This window comes from Primulina eburnea, chromosome 17 (assembly GCF_022965805.1).
Source record: "Primulina eburnea isolate SZY01 chromosome 17, ASM2296580v1, whole genome shotgun sequence".
In the NCBI taxonomy this organism is placed as follows: domain Eukaryota; kingdom Viridiplantae; phylum Streptophyta; class Magnoliopsida; order Lamiales; family Gesneriaceae; genus Primulina; species Primulina eburnea.
The window spans coordinates 3,865,572-3,885,579 of NC_133117.1; the positions used below are offsets into that span (position 1 = coordinate 3,865,572).

At 38.6% G+C, this 20,008-nt stretch overlaps 3 protein-coding genes across 5 annotated transcripts; 2 read left to right on the forward strand and 1 right to left on the reverse strand.

The window, feature by feature from the left end:
• The first annotated feature begins 945 nt into the window (after positions 1 to 945).
• LOC140818279 (tetraspanin-2-like) lies at positions 946 to 2,627 on the forward strand. Its single transcript, XM_073178201.1, has 2 exons — positions 946 to 1,580; positions 2,093 to 2,627. Exons 1-2 carry the CDS (start codon positions 1,083 to 1,085, stop codon positions 2,402 to 2,404), a joined length of 810 nt encoding a protein of 269 aa, XP_073034302.1. The 5' UTR covers positions 946 to 1,082; the 3' UTR covers positions 2,405 to 2,627.
• Positions 2,628 to 2,643: 16 nt separating this feature from the next.
• Positions 2,644 to 5,112, reverse strand: LOC140818277 (uncharacterized). 3 transcript variants are annotated; one of them, XM_073178200.1, is made up of 9 exons: positions 5,035 to 5,112; positions 4,679 to 4,753; positions 4,380 to 4,447; positions 4,106 to 4,253; positions 3,943 to 4,023; positions 3,708 to 3,794; positions 3,323 to 3,408; positions 2,998 to 3,118; positions 2,644 to 2,815 (listed from the first exon to the last, which is right to left on the reverse strand). In XM_073178200.1, exons 1-9 carry the CDS (start codon positions 5,068 to 5,070, stop codon positions 2,738 to 2,740), a joined length of 780 nt encoding a protein of 259 aa, XP_073034301.1. In that variant the 5' UTR covers positions 5,071 to 5,112; the 3' UTR covers positions 2,644 to 2,737. The 3 variants fall into 3 exon arrangements, with proteins under 3 accessions (XP_073034301.1, XP_073034299.1, XP_073034300.1); XM_073178198.1 differs by lacking the exon at positions 5,035 to 5,112 and having other exon boundaries at positions 4,679 to 5,028; XM_073178199.1 differs by lacking the exons at positions 3,708 to 3,794; positions 5,035 to 5,112 and having other exon boundaries at positions 4,679 to 5,028.
• A 13,275-nt stretch (positions 5,113 to 18,387) lies between these two features.
• Positions 18,388 to 19,728, forward strand: LOC140818590 (cytidine deaminase 1-like). Its single transcript, XM_073178600.1, has one exon. It carries the CDS (start codon positions 18,541 to 18,543, stop codon positions 19,528 to 19,530), a length of 990 nt encoding a protein of 329 aa, XP_073034701.1. The 5' UTR covers positions 18,388 to 18,540; the 3' UTR covers positions 19,531 to 19,728.
• Positions 19,729 to 20,008: the final 280 nt, after the last annotated feature.

The window sequence follows — 20,008 nt, forward strand, 5'->3', positions numbered from 1 at the left end:
TTAGAAGACTGGCTAGATGATGCTTAGGCGGTTTTTTTTTCCACCTAAATATCTAACTTTTCTTTTCTATTTTCATATTTAATTTCTCTATATAAGATTTTAACTCAAAATCAATGATATATCATCATCTTTATCATTTATCTAATATAAATTGATGAAAAATATATCAAACAATCTTTTTAAAAAATAAAAAATTATATAAATAACTTTCTAATTTTACATTATAAATATTTATATAAATAATTTGTTATCTTTAATGTTTTGTTAATTAAAATTTTCAAATTAAATAAAGACATACTAAAAAAAATAAAAGAAATTTATCTAAGTTTCATCATATTCTTTATTGACAATACATGCGGTCACGGTCCATCATCAAAATTTTAGATACTTGGAGTGTGTGCATCAGAAATTCAAGATTGTTTGAAGACTTCAATAATTACAGATGTTCGTGAACATAGATTAACTAATAACGTAGCTCATTTTGTAGCACATGTTATTTTTCCTTGACGTTCATTTTTGGGGAAGTTGGTGAAAAATCCCCAATCCAAAAATTTTTTTGGCTTCACTCCCTACCCACAAAATTGTGGTACTATGTCATACAAAATGTGATACACTTCATGTGGAAATGTGGTATACTTCATGTGAAAATATGGTACTAAAAAAGTACCTAGGGACTGAACACAAAAAAAAATGACGGCTGAAGACTGAACTCAAATTTCCCGTTCATTTTTTGTGTGGATGAATGATGAGTTTTGACAAGTTTTGTAATAAACTATTCCAGTCAATAAAATTACAGATCTATCGATAATATATATATATATATTATATTCGAGTCGAAAAAAAAAATTCGTATATATAATTATGACGAAAGAAACGAATAAATTAATATATTTGACTTTCAGTACACGAAATATCTTTCTCGAAAACTCTCACACTTAAGAGTGCGTATTCTGAACCTGCCACTCGCCGACCTTTGTCGGGAACATCAGAATCTCCCGAAACAAGAAAGATTTTCATCTTTTCGACAGTAAATCCGAAGCAATCCAAGCTCACTTTCCCTCACACTCAGCGCCAAGAAAATCATGGCATTGAGCAACAACATTACAGCAATCCTGAACTTCGTGGCCTTGATGTGCTCGATCCCGATAATGGCCTCCGGCATATGGTTGGCTTCCAAGACGGACAACGAGTGCATCCACTGGCTCCGGTGGCCGCTGATCTTCATCGGGATCGCGTTCTTGCTGGTGTCCCTTACTGGGTTCGTGGGGGCGTACTGGAAGAAGGAGGGGCTTCTGGGCGTGTACTTGGTGTGCATGGCTATACTTATCGTGGGGCTTCTCGTGCTGATTGTGCTTGCTTTCATCGTCACGCGCCCCGATGGCGCGTATTCCGTGCCTGGGGTGGGGTTCCGGGAGTACAGGCTGGAGGGCTTCTCGTCTTGGCTGAGGGATCATGTTACGGGGAGTGATAGCTGGGGGAAGATAAGGGCTTGTTTGCAGGATACCCAAACATGCCCTAAGCTAGCCCAGGAGTATGTTTCTGCTGCTGATTTCTTTGCTGCTCATCTCTCTCCTATTCAGGTGAAAAAAAAGTTCTTGATTTTTCTTGGAGTTTATTCAAATGCAAAATCTGTAAAATATTAACTTTTTAAGGATTACACGAGAAGAAAATTGAAATTTAGGCTGTTCAAGTATTCCATAATTGTCTGTATTTACTCTGTTTTTTGGGGGTCACATTCTCTTAGTGGAATCCCTTTTTCCTGTCCCCCCTTAGTTTGATTGGAGTTTGATTATGGGATCGAATTCCAGCCTGTAATCTTGTTTGTTTTTCGTCATTTTTTAGTTCAGTTAATACTGCCATCTACGACACTAATCTTATTTCCATTTCTGATTAGCGACTGACAAATGTTGGGCTATAAGTGCAATTTGTTAATAAGAAATGACGTAAAATAGTCTGCATTTTACATAAAAAGGTGTCCCATATGCGCTAATGATGTAAATCCGACATCATATTTCTTGATTTCACTTTAATTACCACGAACAAGAGAAGTAGATCCACACACATAACTTGTGCATTTTCTTTCTTACTACAGTCAGGGTGCTGCAAGCCTCCAATGGTTTGCGGATTCCAATACTCGAACCCCATAACGTGGATCGGGCCATCGAATGCTGCAGCAGCAGCTGACTGCACTATTTGGAACAATGATCCCAGCCAATTGTGCTACAACTGCGATTCTTGCAAAGCTGGTTTACTAGGGAGCTTGAGACATACATGGAGGAAAGTGAACATTATACTAATTATCACAGTGGTGGTTCTGATATGGGTTTATCTCATAGCTTGCAGCGCATACAAGAATGCTCAAACCGAAGAACTTTTTCGCCGATACAAACAGGGCTGGGCTTAATAAAAGGTGTGTCCAAACTAAGATTTCCGCTCTTTAGAACTTGTGTTTTTTAGTAGCTTTTCAGTACCTTTTTTTCTTTATGGGCATTGTATGTATTCTTTGTGGTTTGTTTTGTGCTGTGAAGTATAAAACTTTAATGGAAACCATAAAAGGAAAAGTAAAATGTAAAGGTGGAGCCTCCATCACATGTTCATATTCTATAAAAGTTGTTGCAGTAACTACTCCATGGCTACAATCGAAGTCGAAAAATGATCTTCTTATTGCAATTTTATGTGTAAGATGTTTACATATACTCACCAGCCAGCTTACTCAAAACTTATTTGGTTTACAACGTCAGGCGATTGCTAGTTTTCTTGAGTACACGACGTACATTGGATCAGTTCGACCAGGGTTTGGAGATATATCCACAGCCTGAAAAGAATTACATTAAAATGATGTTATCATTGTTTACCTGAACATAATGACCGTCGAAACCATGTCAGTGGTAAAGATATCATAATGTCCTGAATATAGACTATAGCGTTAAATCCTAAAAATCACCGGAAATTGATGTATTCTTGAATCAGTGAGACCAGAAATCAATGGAACATTACCTTAGGTGGCTCAAAACCTCCGGCATAATGGAAATAAGCACCAACTATCATTGCATGATCAGCATCTCCAGTTGATGTCCATATTGAGATTGCCTTTGTCCAGAAACAGCGATTCGAGAAGCTTATGGTGCAAGAATAATACACAAACTTAGATGAAATCTACAAAGAGAAGGTTGCAAGCTAAATGTATTTGAAATTATAAGACACATTTAAACAACCACAAACAATAACAGCACTATAAAGCTCGGAGCTTAATATCATCAAGAATTTCTTGCTACTTACGTTCTGGTGCAGTTTATACTTTCATAAATCAATTTACTCTCACCTCATAATGGCAAGTCCGCCTGGTTTAAGGATCCGGGACATCTCCTTGAAAACGTCGAGAGGCTTCGTAAGGTAGTCGACACTAACCTGTGACACAAATTGACATCCTAAACGTTACTGTAAATCAAAAGCTATCAAAAAAGCTTGCAATATAAAAAAAAATGAATGGAATGAGCTTTGTATGCCATACTACACGAATCACTTTATGTAGAGTAAGTAACCTTAAAGGTATAGGTACCATGTATGTTTCATAAAGTACTCGCTCTACTCACACACATATGGATGCATGATACATCCAATGATTAAACTCTAAAACACTGTTTCTTCCGATGTAAAATGGATCGAATCATGTTGCCATATCCGGTTAATCTGTTGATGAAACATACCACATTCGTAATAACATCGAAGGCGTTGTCTTCAAAGGGGAGTTTAGGATTGACATTTAAATCTTGCACAACATACTCTGTCAAGACCTACAGAGATACCGATGGAAGCAAATGAATTCTTTGATTAATGGCAAGCGTTTGGTATGAAACAGATCAAGCGAAGATGCGTGTAATCAGTATATAATTAGATGAACAGTATAAATTCAACTGCAAGAATCTATGATATGGAGCTCACTGGATTTTTCTTTAGCTCTTGTTCATTCAATCCCATTCCCACTATCCTGGATTGCTTATATCCTTTAGGATAATGACTGACCTAGATTAAATATAAGAATCGTGTTACGGTGGTGCAATGGTTTTAGCAAAGAGAATGAAGTTTAAGGCAAGATAAGACTCACCCAACTGCTGCACATGTCAAGAACAGCTACTCCCGGAGTATCACTTGGCGGAAAATTCGTCGAGTAGTACTTGGTGAGAGCAGCAATGGCCGGATCGTCAATATGAGTCACAAAACGTGGATTATCATAGAACACAGTATCTGGTGACCTGGAAAACACAAATTTTCTTCATCAAATATTTGTACGAATCATGTAAAATAAAACAGAGCATATGAACCCGAAATGGTGTTCGAAGTGTGACACAAGAAAACAAACGGATTCCTCGAGACTTTACTCATCAAAACGCAGAAAATCCTCTTCCTTGAAGGGAAATTTCTCTGGCCATTCCACATTCTCCAACACCTAAGTTGGAAGAAAGCGATACACCATGATCAATATTCACAAACATGAAGCCATCACCACTGAATTAGAAAAGGGAACATCTCAACCAGCATCTTCGCACAAAATGCAAAGAAAAATCAAGACTCAATAACTCAAAAACCAAACAAATGAGAAACCCAATTCAAGAAAAACCCAACTTCTTAAACCACGAAAGACTTCGAAATCTAAAGAAATTGTTTTAAAAAATCTGACCTTTTCGATAGCACCCTTCTGCCTGGCCGAAGCAATGAAAGATTTAGAGGCAAGATTCCCAGCCATGTTCATTAACTGCGAAAAAAATGGCAATCCAGCTCTAATCAAAACCCTACGAGATGCTTTAAATCCATTAATTCTCGCTGAAAATTGAGGCACAGAGATGAAAGTAAATGCGGGTAGGCAAGAAAAATTAACGCCCGCTAAATTTCTTGGCCTATACTGCAGTCTGATGCCCAACATACTAGCCATCTCTCTGTTTTACTACAGTATTATCATTATTATTATAGTCACATGCAAATTAAAGCCCACGCTTCATCTTCTCGGTGAAGTCTGTGGATAAGACTTGCGATTACCTGAAACAACACATGGGAACGTAAAATACCCATCATCTTCGTTTTTTACATGTGATTTTGGGAATTTTTCGGGTCTTTTTTGGTGGTAAGAATGCTGTTTACGTGGCCATCTTCCTTTCATTTATTAAATTTTTGAAATATTACAAAGTTTAAAATCCTACATTTAATATTTAGTTGGGAAATTTAATATGTGTTGTCATAACGATTATATTTTTCTTTTCAGTTTTTGATAATTTTAAATGAGAATGTTCATACAACATTGTATCATATCAACGTTATATCGGATCAAAATATTTAAGAGTAAGTATATTGTGAGACGATCTCATTAATCTTTATTTCTGAGACGGGTCAACTCTACCGATATTTATAATAAGAAGTAATACTCGTAGCATAAAAATTAATATTTTTCCATGAATGACTCAAATAAGAGATTCGTCTCACAAAATACAAAACGTGAGACCGTCTCACATAAGTTTTTACCAACATTTAAATATATGTTGACTATCATTTCCAGATCGAAATCTACCATATCGCTTCAATGTAGATAACCACAAAGCATCTCTTCAAAATACAATACATAATATCTTTATTTATACTCTATTTTTTATATTTATAAAAAAAAATCCACAATAAACTAATCCAATGAACATTTCAAGTTCGAATTTAAATGAAATTGTAAGGAAAAAAATTTAAAAATTTCAACTCAAATTGGGATGGTATACCACCACCTTAAATATTCATGTCAGTTCATTTCTTCCGAGTTTCAGTGAATAAACAAGGGTGAGAAAAAAATCTTCCGCTCCACCAAATAGGTCGATTTTCACTCTTGAAATTGAACAAACGAAAACGTAAAAAAAACGGTTATCTCGATCGGTAACTGAAATAACCGGTTTTTTGGGTAAAAAAAATATTTTGCTTTCCAAGTTATTGTTTTTTAAATCAAGATTTCTAATTTTTTTTATTATATAATATATACTATTTATTGACAAATATAACATATGAATGTGATATTTTCCTTATTAAATCTGGATCATACCAAAATATAAAGGCAAGGCCCAAACAAATTTTATAATTCAGGCCCTAAAATTATTTTTTACAAAAAATTAAAATAAAAACATAATTCTGTATAACCGATAATCCGAAACCGAAACCGAACCGATTTTACCGAAATAACCAATATTGTTTTTGCTAACAAGTGGATAGTTGGTCTCCAATTTCATTGGTTCATTCCATCCTACATGTGGGGCACTACTCCATGATAGAATCAAGGGTCCAAATTTAACCAAACATATATGGGGTCCACTAATTTTTTTAAAGATAAAAACTTGTGTGAGACGGTCTAACGGGTCGAATTTGTGAGACGGATCTCTTATTTGGGTCATCCATGTAAAAGTATAATTTTTTATGCTTAGAGTATTACTTTTTATTGTGAATATGGGTAGGGTTGACCCGTCTCACAGATTAGTATCCGTGAGACGTCTCACATGAGACTCACTCTTTTTTAAAATCATATATGTGTATGAATCTTGTCCATCCAAACCCCGCACATGTAGCGTCGACTTAACCAATTTCAGTTGCCTCTCATTTAAGAGCCCATTCAGTAAGCAAGTATGATTTTAAAAAAAAAAACCACTAAACAATTTTAGGGAAAAAAATATTTGAAATTTAGAGAACTATTTTTTCTTTAAAAAAAATTCAACTCCTGAATTAGACGATAATAGCCCCCATCTCCCCTATCCACCTCCGAATCACAAGGTTAAGCCCAAAATTTTTCTTGCATAAAATTAAAATTTTCTCATTTAAAAAAAATTAAAATATTTCTGATACCCCATGGATGGGCCCGCTACCCCTGGACCATCCCAAGCCCAAATGAAAGACAAGCCCATCAAAGGCACATGTATTCTCCTATAAATACCAGGTTTGAGTGTTCAGTTCAGGCATTCAATTCACTATATTGTTTTCAGCAGCGCCCTTAGCTGCTCCCCCCATATATCCTCAGTCACTGACTTGAGTGTCGGAGGGGCTACGCCAGAACACCCTCCTGGCCCCCTCTTAACGGTCTTTTTCTTGATTTCAGGCTCAGGGTCATCTTAAAGCCCACGTCTGAACTAGTGACGCTCGTTGGGATCGGACCCTAAATTTCCCATGAGTATCACTTGGCGCCGTCTGTGGGAACATTTGAGTTGAGACGTAGAGATGGTAGGGAAGAGAGGGAGTAGAAGAGCTACCTCAGCAACATCGCATCCTCAGAGGGGACCTGAACAGTCTCATGCTGAGGCAAGGCAGGAACAACCCCATCAGGAGACGAGAACAGAACAACCTCGTCAAGAGAACAGGGTCGAGCAACCTCGTCCTAATGAAAATGTGGGGAACTTGACCCTGGAGCAATTGGGCCACTTTATCACTCGGACAGTGGATGAGGCTATGAAGAGGAACCAAGAATTTATGTTTGCTGAAGAGCAAGCCACTCGTCAAGAGCAAGAGGAAAATGCTGAGGGCCACCAGAGCAGGGTTGAAGAGACACAGCCCCACCAAAGTGGAGAGATTGGGGAGATGAGAGAAATGTGGAAGGAAATACAGATGTTGAGGCAGCAGAGCGCCGACACCCAAGAGAGGAAGTCCCTTTTCACTAGCCATTTTAGTAGAAGGACTTCCTCCAAATTTTCGACAGTCGAATGTGGGAGAGTATGATGGACATACGGACCCCGAAGAACACTTGGGGAGATTTGAGAATGCGGCTCTGTTGCACCAATATTCAGATGGGGTCAGGTGCAGGGTTTTTCTGGGCACGTTGGTGAGGTCAGCTCAGCAATGGTTTAACACCTTGCATCCCAACTCTATACGATCTTTCGAGGATTTTTCTGCTGCTTTCTTGCACAGATTTTCTAGCAGCAAAACACACAAAAAAAACTATTTGAGCCTGTTTGTGGTGAAACAACAAGAAGCTGAAACTTTGCGAGAGTTTGTTCAGCGTTTCAACAACGCAGCGTTAGAGATACCAGCGGCCACTACTGACATCATGATAAGTGCCTTTACCCAGGGACTTAGAGGAGGAGAGTTCTTTAAATCGTTAGTGAAGAAACCTCCATCAAGTTATGATGATCTGTTATCTCGAGCGGAAAAATATGTAAATCTCGAAGATGCTCAACGGCATAAGAGAATGGAGCAGCAACTTGGGGGAAGTAGAGTTGAGGGAGCGGAAAGAGGAAGTAGGAAGAGAGGCGCGGGCGAGAGGGAGGATGATAAGGCTAGGGGCAGAGGACAATTCTCATCTCATGTTCCTATGGATGGGAGTCGGGACAAGGTGATGGAAGTGAGGGAGTCCGAGGGGAGGTGGGAGAAGTCGCAAAGGGTTGAGTGCAGTGCTAGATTACCTTCGCGGGATATACGAGAAGGATCCTCATCCAAGAGCCGACAGATGTCTCGCTCGTCCCATAGGCGTGGTCAAGGTCCTCCATGGACAAGTCAGAGGATCAGGGAGCAGAGAGGGGAAGGTCAAGATGTCCCTCAGAAGCCCGTCGAACCGAGGAGAGGAATGAATGAGGATAACCACCCTACGAGAGGAATGATTCATATGACCTCGGGGGGTTCTACTTATGGAGACTCGGGGCGAGCTCGGAAGGCACATGGGAGAAGGTTGGAGAACTTTGAGATATCTAGGGGTGCAGACTTACCACAAGACCCTGTCATCAACTTTGGGCCGGAAGACCTTCGAGGCGTTGTGGCTCCACATAACGATGCCTTGGTGGTAACGGCCACCATTTCCAATTACGATGTGGCGAGAATATTTATTGATAATGGAAGCTCCGTGAACGTCTTGTTCAAGAGCACGTTGGATCAAATGAAGATGTAAGGATTTGAGTTTGAGCCGGTATCCACCCCGCTGTATGGGTTTGCAGGACACGCCATCCCGCCTTTTGGGTCAGATTGTTCTTCCCTTATCCTTGGGGACTGATCCTCGGCGGGTAACAAAGATGATAGCCTTCACTGTGGTAGATATCCCGTCAACATATAATGGAATCATAGGGCGGCCATCCCTGAAGGATTTCAGAGCCGTAGCTTCCACTTATCATCAGAAGCTTAAGTTTTCTGTGGGAAAAGGAGTTGGAGTCTTGTGTGGGGACCAAAAAGCCGCGCGTCGATGTTATGAGGGGGTAGTGAGGGAGGAGGGGAAAAGAGCGCGTGCAGATGTTCACATGATTAAGAGAGGAAGAAGTGAGTGACTTTGTCCAGGGAGGTATAAGAGGAGCATAAAAGTTGGAGAAAGCGCAGGGCAAGGCTTCAAAGGGACCCTGAAATGCTTACCACCTCAGAAAATATTACTCTTGAATTTATTGTTAATGTATTTCATCTTTGCATTTTCCTATGTAATCAGTTGGAATTCAATAAAAATAAGTTCTTATATTAAGTTCATGGATGTTGTTGTATTGTGAGGATGAAATAAATTTTATTTTCCTGCTAAGACATCGTCTAGCAGAGGAGCAGTGGGGAGAGGAGCAAAAATTTTATTTTTCTGCTAAGGCATTGCCTAGCAGAGGAGCAGAGTTGGGGTGGAAAAAAGATTTTATTTTCCTGCTAAGGCATGGCCTAGTAGAGGAGCAGAGTTGGGGTGGGGAAAAATTTTATTTTCCTACTAAGGCATCGCCTAGTAGAGGAGCAGAGTTTGGAAGAAGAGAAAAATTTTATTTTCCTACTAAGGCATCGCCTAGTAGAGGAGCAGAGTTAGAGGGCGGGGAGAAATTTTATTTTCCTACTAAGGCATCGCCTAGTAGAGGAGCAGAGTTGGGGCGCGGAGATATTTTATTTTCCTACTAAGGCATCGCCTAGTAGAGGAGCAGCATGAAAAATTAAATTTTCCTGCTAAGACATCACCTAGCAGAGGAATTAGATGGAGGGAGTGTTGAATTTTTATTTTCCTGCTAAGGTATTACCTAGCAGAGGAGTTAAAGGGTGGGAGTGTTGAGTTTTTATTTTCCTGCTAAGGTATCACCTAGCAGAGGAGTTAGAGGGTCAGGGTGGAGAATTTTTATTTTCCTGCTAAGGCGTCGCCTAGCAGAGGAGTTAGAGAGTGAGGGTGGAGAATCTTTATTTTCCTGCTAAGGTGCTGCCTAGCAGAGGAGTTAGGGGGTGATGGTGGAGAATCTTTATTTTCCTGCTAAGGCATCGCCTAGCAGAGGAGGAGAGTTGAGGTGCAAGAGAAATTATATTTTCCTGTTAAGGTATCACCTAGCAGAGGAGTTAGCGAGTAGAGGTGTTGAATTTCTATTTTCCTGCTAAGGTATCACCTAGCAGAGGAGTTAGAGGGTGGAGATGTTGAATTTCTATTTTCCTGCTAAGGCGTCACCTAGCAGAGGAGTAAGAGGGTGAGGATGTTGAATTTTTATTTTCCTGCTAAGGCCCGGCTTAGCAGAGGAGTTAGAGGGTGGAGGTGTTGATTTTTTTTCCTGCTAAGGCATAGCCTAGCAGAGGAGTTAGAGGGTGGGCGCGTTGAATTTTATTTTTCTGCTAAGGCCCGGCTTAGCAGAGGAGTTAGAGAGTGGAGGTGTTGATTTTATTTTCCTGCTAAGGCATCGCCTAACAGAGGAGTTAGAGGGTGGGCGCGTTGAATTTTATTTTCCTGCTAAGGCCCGGCTTGGTAGAGGAGTTAGAGGGTGGGGGTGTTGATTTTATTTCCTGCTAGGGCCCGGCCTAGCAGAGAAGTTAGAGGGTGGAGGTGTTGAATTTTTATTTTCCTGCTAAGGTATCACCTAGCAGAGGAGTTAGATGGAGGAGTTGAATTTTATTCTCCTGCTAAGGCATCGCCTAGCAGAGGAGTTAGAGGGTGGAGATGTTGAGTTTTTATTTTCCTGCTAAGACCCGGCTTAGCAGAGGAGTTAGAGGGTGGAGGTGGTGAATTGTTATTTTCCTGCTGTGGCATCGCCTAGCAGAGGAGCAGAGTGGAGGAGGAGAATTAATTTTTTCTGCTAAGGCATCGCCTAGAAGAGGAGCAGAGTTCGGGAGGAAAAAAATTTATTTGGTTAGTCGATAACGAAAGATGTTGGGGAGCAGAGTTTACGGGGATCAACTTGCCCGGTCAGGTCGTTGGGGTGTGGGGGCAACGCCCCCATAAAATTTTATCAGAAATCACACAACCATTCGCAAGGCAATGTATCAAAATTCTCCACGTACTGGACGAGCGCTCGGGCGAGCGTGCGGCACGAGGCGATGGGCTGGTGCGGGGCGAGCTCGGCAGGGGCGAGCACGGGAGGGGCGAGCACGGTGAGGGGCGAGCACGGCGAGGGGCGAGCTCGGCAGGGGCGAGCACGGGAGCTCGGCAGGGCGCTCGGCAGAGGGCGAGCGTGCAGCGCGGCAGAAGGCGAGGCGCGTTGGGAGAGCGTGTATGCGCAGCGATGGGGCGAGCTCGGCAGGGCGCTCAGCAGAGGGCGAGCGTGTAGCGCGGCAGATGGTGAGACGTTCGACGAGGGGCGAGCTGCCCGCTGTGGGCGAGCGTGTATGTGTTGCGTTGGGGCGAGCTCGGCAGGGCGCTTGGCAGAGGGCGAGCATGCGGTGCGACAGATGGCGAGGCGCGCCGGGCGAGCGTAGCAGGTGATGGGCGAGCGGGACGCTCGGTGAGGGCGTGGCGCGGCGCGAGGCGATGGGCTCGGCCGGCGAGCTCATCTGCTCGGACCATGGTGAGGCGCGCGCAGGGCAGGGGTGTGGCACGGCGCTGCGATGTGGAGGGGAACGCGTGAGGGTCGCGGATGGTGGTGCGGTGATGGTGGAGTAGTGCTAGGGTTGGTGCGCAGGTAGAGCGTAGACGGGAAAGAGCTTGTGAATAAATTGACGCGGTGCTAGGATTGCGATTTGATTTGTTTCCAAATTTTTGGGGACTGACGAACGGGTAGAAGATAATGCAAAACTCGCACCCGGTAACCCGAGGACAGCACGACTAATCGAACTTCAAACCTGCGATTCAGTTCGACTCGGGAGGGGGAGACTGGTGATATCCCATGGATGGGCCCGCTACCCCTGGCCCATCCCAAGCCCAAATGAAAGACAAGCCCATCAAGGGCCCAGGTATTCTCCTATAAATACCAGGTTTGAGTGTTCAGTTCAGGCATTCAATTCACTATATTGTTTTCAGCAGCGCCCTTAGCTGCTCTCCCCATATATCCTCAGTCACTGACTTGAGTATCGGATGGGCTACGCCAGGACACCCTCCTGGCCCCTTCTTAACGGTCTTTTTCTTGATTTCAGGCTCAGGGTCATATTAAAGCCCACGTCTGAACTAGTGACGCTCGTTGGGATTGGACCCTAAATTTCCCGTGAGTATCAATTTCTTAGAAAAATTGTATTAATATATGCATCCGTGTCACCAGGGACGGATCCAGGAATAAAAGTTGGGGGGGCTTGAACTCAATATAATAAGTTATATTGTGATATCCTTGTCCCACATCTGAAAAATTAAAGATTTAAAATGAGTTTATAAAGGGCTACAATGGACTTCTATAGCAACTTGGGTTAATCATTTTCGTAAAGCGAGGACGAATACGAAGTAGTTGCTATAGGGGCTCATTGTGCAGTCACGCAGCCGCAGACCCGGACTCGGGGCTTGACAGAATGGTATCAGAGCCGGTCACCGGCATGGAACACCGAGAAATAAGTGCTATGCGGGGCAAAGTGCTACGTGCATGTGAGCCACCTCTTGAACCTGCGGGGCAAAGTGCTACATGACGGGAGCCACCTCTTGAACCTGTAGGAGCCACCTCTAGATTCTCGGTGCTGGTGGATCGAGTGGCCAGGCCGCGACGGGGACGTCGCGTTCTGAAAGAGGGGTGATTGTGATATCCTTGTCCCACATCTGAAAAATTAAAGATTTAAAATGAGTTTATAAAGGGCTACAATGGACTTCTATAGCAACTTGGGTTAATCATTTTCGTAAAGCGAGGACGAATACGAAGTAGTTGCTATAGGGGCTCATTGTGCAGTCACGCAGCCGCGGACCCGGACTCGGGGCGTGACATATATATTATTAAAAAAAATTACATTATATCGTTCAACGAAGTTGTGCCCTACGAGATTTTAAAACATAAAATTCATCAATAATAGAATTTACATCAATATGTTTAGCTAAATCTCGTTCAATATAGAGTGTCAAACAATCGGCAAGAAAGTCATCCTCCATTTTATTGCGAAATGTCGTCTTCACATGCTTCATTGCTGAAAAAGCCCGCTCAGTAGTGGCAGTAGACACAGGTAATGTCAAAACAAGATGAATCAATCTAGTCAACATAACATAAACACTCTCGGTCAATTGCTGACACAACTCAACAAGTGTAGAAACATTTAAATTATGAATCACATCAAGTTTATAATGTATCAATTCATACTCCAAAGCAACAATTTCTTGATCTGTGAAATCTCCAGGATAAAACTTCTTCGCAAGCTTGCAAATATCATCACTGTTAAATGAGTCAAATGAATTTTTAGGATCTAAAGTTGTACTAAGAGAAAGAAATTCCACCGATTACTCATTGAACCGAGTATTTAACTCCATCAAAATGAAATCTATTGTTGCATTAAAAACATCAAAGTGGTAATGATAGCGACTGTTATTAGTTGTACTAATAGCGGCTGTTATTAGCGACTGTTTGAATAAACCGTCGCTAGTAGCGATGGTGTAATTAAAACCGTCGTCGATCTACATAAAACCGTCACAAATATTAGCGACGTTTGTTGAAAAACCGTCGCTAAATTATTAAAAAATAAAAAAAAATTGGGCTAGGCTACAGCCCAGTACAGCCCTAGAATACATTCGTCTCTGCGTGTCACTATTATATATGTGTGTGTGCGCGTGCGCTACTATATTTGAACACAAAACTCATGTGAAACGGTTTTACAGATCAATTTTGTGAGACGGAGATTCTATTTAGGTCACTCATAAGCAGAGTTGATCCCTCTCACAAAATACCTACTCATGTTTGATAACTACGTTTATAAATTTGTGAAGCATACATGTTGCTTAATGTTCGATCAATTTTTAAATTTAAAAGTTTTGAGTTGTATTATTATTATTAACATTGGATCGAGAGTAACAAGAAGTCGATCCTCCAACATATTTCACGTATTTATCAATAACCCCGTTAGGTGAGAGAATCACGTGTACGTGTCAAGTAAATTTGAAGAAGTGACCCACAAATTGTACTCAAATGGAATTTGAACAAAATCCAACTATTCAACACCTAATTTAGGGCAGGTAAAGCGAGGGTTCCACTAGAAGTCTTTTTCTAATTGAGTTTTACAAGGCAAAGCAAATGCTATAAAAATATAAGTTATGATCATGGAACCAAAAATCGTTATTTTTCAATGTGTACTGATAAATTTGTGAACAAAAGTTTGTAGAATGTAAATCATGTTAGTCAGATAAACCGTACAAAGCAAACTCCATGCAACATGGTGACTCGAGAAAATACCGGTAAGAGATCGTTGATTAAACCCTCACCAACTTCATTGATTTGGACATCTTTTCATGAACTTAAATATATTAAATTTAATTCAACACAAGTTTCTCTGATTGCATATTGATAATAACCTCTAAAAAAAATCAGTTCTTTACTAATCTGATAATTGATTAAATGCTCACCAATTTCACTGACTCGGACATCCTATCATGAACTTAATTATATTAAATTTAATTCAACACAAGTGTCTCTGATTGCATATTGTTAATAACCTCGAAAAAGAATCAGTTCCTTGTTAATCTGATCATTGATTAAACTCTCACCAATTTTGCTGACTCGGACATCCTGTAATGAACTTAAATATATTAAATTTAATCCAACACAAGTGTATATAATTGCATATTGATGATAACCACTAAAAAGAATCAGTTCTTTGCTAAAGCTTGCAAGCTTGCTTCAATTATATCTGGAATAATTACAACATAGCTCGTCAACATCAATCAATTATTGGGATGTAATAAGCCACATAAATTTCATACATTTTTTTTACATAATTACATAAAATCGTATAAGAATTTCATACTATATACTAGGACATTTTAAAAAAATCGTCAAATAAATTAGCTAAATAAGATTAGGATTGTGATTATGATTATGATTATGATTATGATCTGTTCATTCAAAATTACACCTTAGTGTAAAAAATCTAGCAACATATCGGCGTTACAGAGAAAATCGGATTAAATCAGCAAAAAAACCAATTTTTGTATTGAGATCGAGTTTGTACTCGGGCGATTTTCCTAATTTTCCATACGTAATATGTATGATTTTAATATTTTATAATTCAATAAATATTTATTTAAATTATAAATATATTTCATTTGCAATAGCATAGTTCCCTAGAATTTAATTGCTTGTTTTTATGTTGCCAATACGCATCTTATTGACAATAAATAAAGGTTTCCCGTGACGTGGAAGCTTATCTCCTGTGTTATTCCATTTTATATCTTTTATTCAATTATTTTTTGTTTTAATTTTCTATTTTGTTATTATATGTATTAAATATTTTTGAAGTTTTTATTTTATAATAATTTATTTTTTATTATTACATAAATAATAATAATAATAATAATAATAATAATAATAATAATAATAATAATAATAATAATAATAATAATATGAAAAGGAACCAAATTTTGTAATTTAACAAGTTTTAAATATATTTTTTTATTTCTTGCCATTTGTTGACCAAAGTTTCCCTTCTGGAAAAAAATTATGAATGCCATTTTCTCTAAGTTGTCCTAATTGAAAATTTAGTAACATTCGAACTTGAAATCAAATATACAAAACTGTAGGACCGAGTATTTATCGTTCTACCAAAAACTATAGTTAATGGTAATTGTGCAACTCAAATATTTTAAACCGTACAACAGCTCAATCATCATGGTTTGATCGCTCTACCAAGCAAAGACAATTATTGCACCCAACAAAAACACATAATTTGGTTCGATTCATTCACAAATTTGGATCCCCAAACATAGAGTTAAACATATTTCCTATACTATGAATCCACATTTGAATTTAGTTCAAATAAACGAATTATATGTCACAAACATCAAATATTTTTACACATAAAACTAATCATATAACGATTCAATTTCGTGATACAGATATCCTATCCAATTTGATTAATTAAAAAAATATTATTTTTTATGAAAAAAATTATATTTCACTCTAAATATAGACCTAATTAACCCGTATTATGAATAAAGATATGTATATCATCTTACAAAAATCTTACTCATATTATCATTGTTGAGTAGGTCTCATGTGAGACCGTATCACGGATCTAAATCTGTGATACGAGTTAACCCTATCGAGTTAACCCTATCGATATTCACAATGAAAGTAATACCCTTAGCATAAAAAATAATATTTTTTCATGAATGACCCAAATAAGAGACACGTCTCACAAATCGACCCGTGAGACCGTCTCACACAAGTTTTTGACATCATTGTTTATTGGGAAAAACTAAACAAGATAGAAAATAAAAATAATAAATAAATATCATAAAGCTAGCTTTCATTACTAAGAATCTTCCTAACTCATTAAAATATTTAAAGAAAATCAGATAAAACATTCTATTATTGAAAATGATATAAAAGTTAGTTAGAGGTAATCCGACAAAGGAACTTGGATAGTCAATGTTGTTTGCTATCATAAACAAATTTAAAAATTCATGATATATTGAGTGTAATTTCTTACGAAATTTACTATTTCTGTACATGTTTTAATGAAATATAATATTATTTTCATGAGAAATGACACAATATCAAGGAATTAATTTTGCTACACTCCCGTTGGTTTGGTTTTATTTTGGATTAAACATATTTAATATAACTCAAAAAAAATATCTATATGTGTGTGTAAAACAAATGTTTGAGAATGTTTTTGTGAAACAGTCTCACAGATTTATTTCCGTGAGATAGGTAAATTTGATTCATACTTAAAGTGAAAAATAATAATTTTAGTATAAAAATAATATTTTTCATAAATTTGGTCGGGTTAAAGATATATTTAATAAAATTGACATGTGAAACCGAGTCACATGAGTTTTTGGATAAATTTTTTTATGTAGAATAATTTTTTTCAAAAAAATATAGATATTATATTAAAAATTAAAACTAGTTTTTATAATAAATTATTTATATTACAAGTGAGATGATCATTACAAATATCAAAAGTATAAATAAGAACAAAAAAATATTGTATTCAGATATGATTGTTATGAATGAGATATAAATTTGGCACAAATAAGTTTGTATAATATTTTTTGAGTAAAGTTCATGTGAAACGATCTCAAAGATTTATATCTGTTAGACGGTCTCAAGGATTTTATATCTGTGAGACGGTGACTTGGTTCATATATACATATAAAAGTAATATTTTTGGAATATAAAATAATCCTTTTAATGAACCGACTCGAGTGAGAGATTTATCTCACAAAATTCACCCATGAAACACTATCGTAAGAGCTTGTATGATTTACTTTTTCTCAAATTTCAGATGTAACTATATTTTCGCTTTTGATATTTAAAAATATTTCAAAATTTTACTTTACATCTCATATAAATTTATGTCTTCATAATTTTTGTTTTCTATGTTATCGAATTTGAGTTTTGATCACATATATTCAATTTTTGACAATTTTAACTTTTCTTAAATTTAAAATACTAACGTGATACTATACACTCCATTATTACGTTTGTATCAAATTAACTTCACCTAGGCTCTACACCACACCAAGTCATAAAAATATCAAAATTACAAAAAAAAAAAAAAAAAAAAAAAAAAAATTAGGAGTTAAAACTGAAATTTAACAACATAATAGTAATAGTAAAGAGACTAATATGAAGAACCCAAATTACAATTTTCTATTGTAATTAATAGCAATAATATCAAGTTATTAGAATTTTATATCGATAATAAAAGAAATCGAAGTACTTACAAATTGAGTTTAAATTGATAGTCTATTACAAATAATATAAGAACTCTTATAAAATTATCTTACGGTTTGGTTTTATGAGACATATTTTCTATCAATAAAAAAATATTTTTTATGTCAAAATTATTAATTTTATGAATCAAGTAAATATGTCTCACGAATATAGATCCATGAGACTGTTTCAGAGAAGAGTTACTATAAAAATGAAGGCCAAAAATTATTTAACAAGATAATGTTTTTCATCCAACTTTCTAAATATATACGTGAGATATGTCGATCAAATCTATATTTATCATAAAAAATAATATTATTTCATGAATGATATTTTGAAATCTAAAAAAATAATAATGAAATAAAAATTTTAAAGGGGACCAAATTACGTGATGTATGAACACCAATTCCAATTGTAAAAGAACTCCACCAGCTGAAAATGGAAAATCCTATAAATACCACCACCTTCACACCATGGCTACTCCCCCACTCCAACAATTCTTCAAGACCCAATCTTTCTCCCCGAATCCTCCAAAATTTATTCAGAAAACCATTGCAAGCAATTGTCCATGGATTCCAAGGTATCCCAATTCGTTACAGATGCTTCTGAAGCAGAATCCATGGCCAAATCCTTGAGCCTTCCATCTGTGCAGCACCTTCTTCCCCACCTCGTCGACTCTGCCCAGTCATTAGCTCGCCCACCCATCTCCAACTTCCATGTCGGCGCCGTCGGACTCGGTTCCGACGGCCGTGTGTTCTTCGGCGTCAATCTTGAATTTCCTGGGGTGCCGTTGCATCACTCCGTGCACGCGGAGCAGTTTCTTATCACCAATCTTGCGGTCCACCGCTGCCCTCGTCTCCTCTCGCTTGCCGTCTCTGCGGCACCCTGTGGCCACTGCCGGCAATTCTTGCAGGAGCTCCGCCTCTCCTCCTCCTTGAAAATCCACATCACCGCCGATCCGGAAGATTGTACAGAAAATCTTGAATTGAACGGTGGGCTTAAAGATCTCACCTTCAAGCCCTTGCCAGAAATTCTACCGAATCCGTTCGGCCCGCATGATTTGCTGGATCAAGAAACTCCTCTTCTCCTTGAATCCCATCACAATCGGTTGGATCTGTCAACAATAAATGATGCGTCAAACCCGAGAAATCGTTGCGATGGGAATTCGAATGTGGGAAAATTGAGTAATGACAATGGTGAAAAACACGATCTTAACGAAGCCCGGTTGAGAAAATCGGCGTTGGAAGCTGCTAACAGTGCATATGCTCCCTACAGCGGTTGCCCGTCTGGGGTGGCGCTGATGGATTGTGAAGGGAAAGTGTACAGGGGTTCTTACATCGAGTCTGCAGCGTATAATCCGAGTCTAGGTCCGGTGCAGGCGGCATTGGTGGCATATGTGGCGGGAGGTGTCGGTGGCTATGAGAGGATTGTGGCGGCGGTATTAGTGGAGAAGGAGGTGGCTAAAGTGAGGCAGGAGGATACCGCGAGAATGATCTTGAAGGCGATTTCGCCCAAGTGTGAGCTCAAGGTATTCTATTGCCACTCGGCCAAGAATTGATGTAAAAAGATTCCTTGCTATCCAACAAATTCATCTTTAGTGACTCGAGGTTATGATTTTGCTACTGTAGATTTCAACCTGCAAAATGATTGATCTCAACGCTAAGTTAACGAATGAAGTGAAATTTGTGAACGAATATGTACAAATACTTCTCTATGATGAGTTCATGAATGAATAATTACACTTCTCCTATTTGAATCCATGTTTTCTTTACTTTTCTTTTGCAACTTGTATCTATCTGTGTACCAGTTTTTTTTTTCTACAATTGTGCATTTATTCTACTGTTCTTATCAACCAAGAGTTCTGGTGAAACTTTTCTAGCCATGCTGAAAATGATTGTTTGTTCTGGGGATGAAGGGCTATCTCGAGAAGTTGTTGAGGCCGATGGTTTGCAGTGTGAATTTGTGGTGGAGCAGCCGCAGAGGGGATCGGAGGGGGCGGCTCAATACATCTGAGGAAACAAAACTAGTAGTTTTGA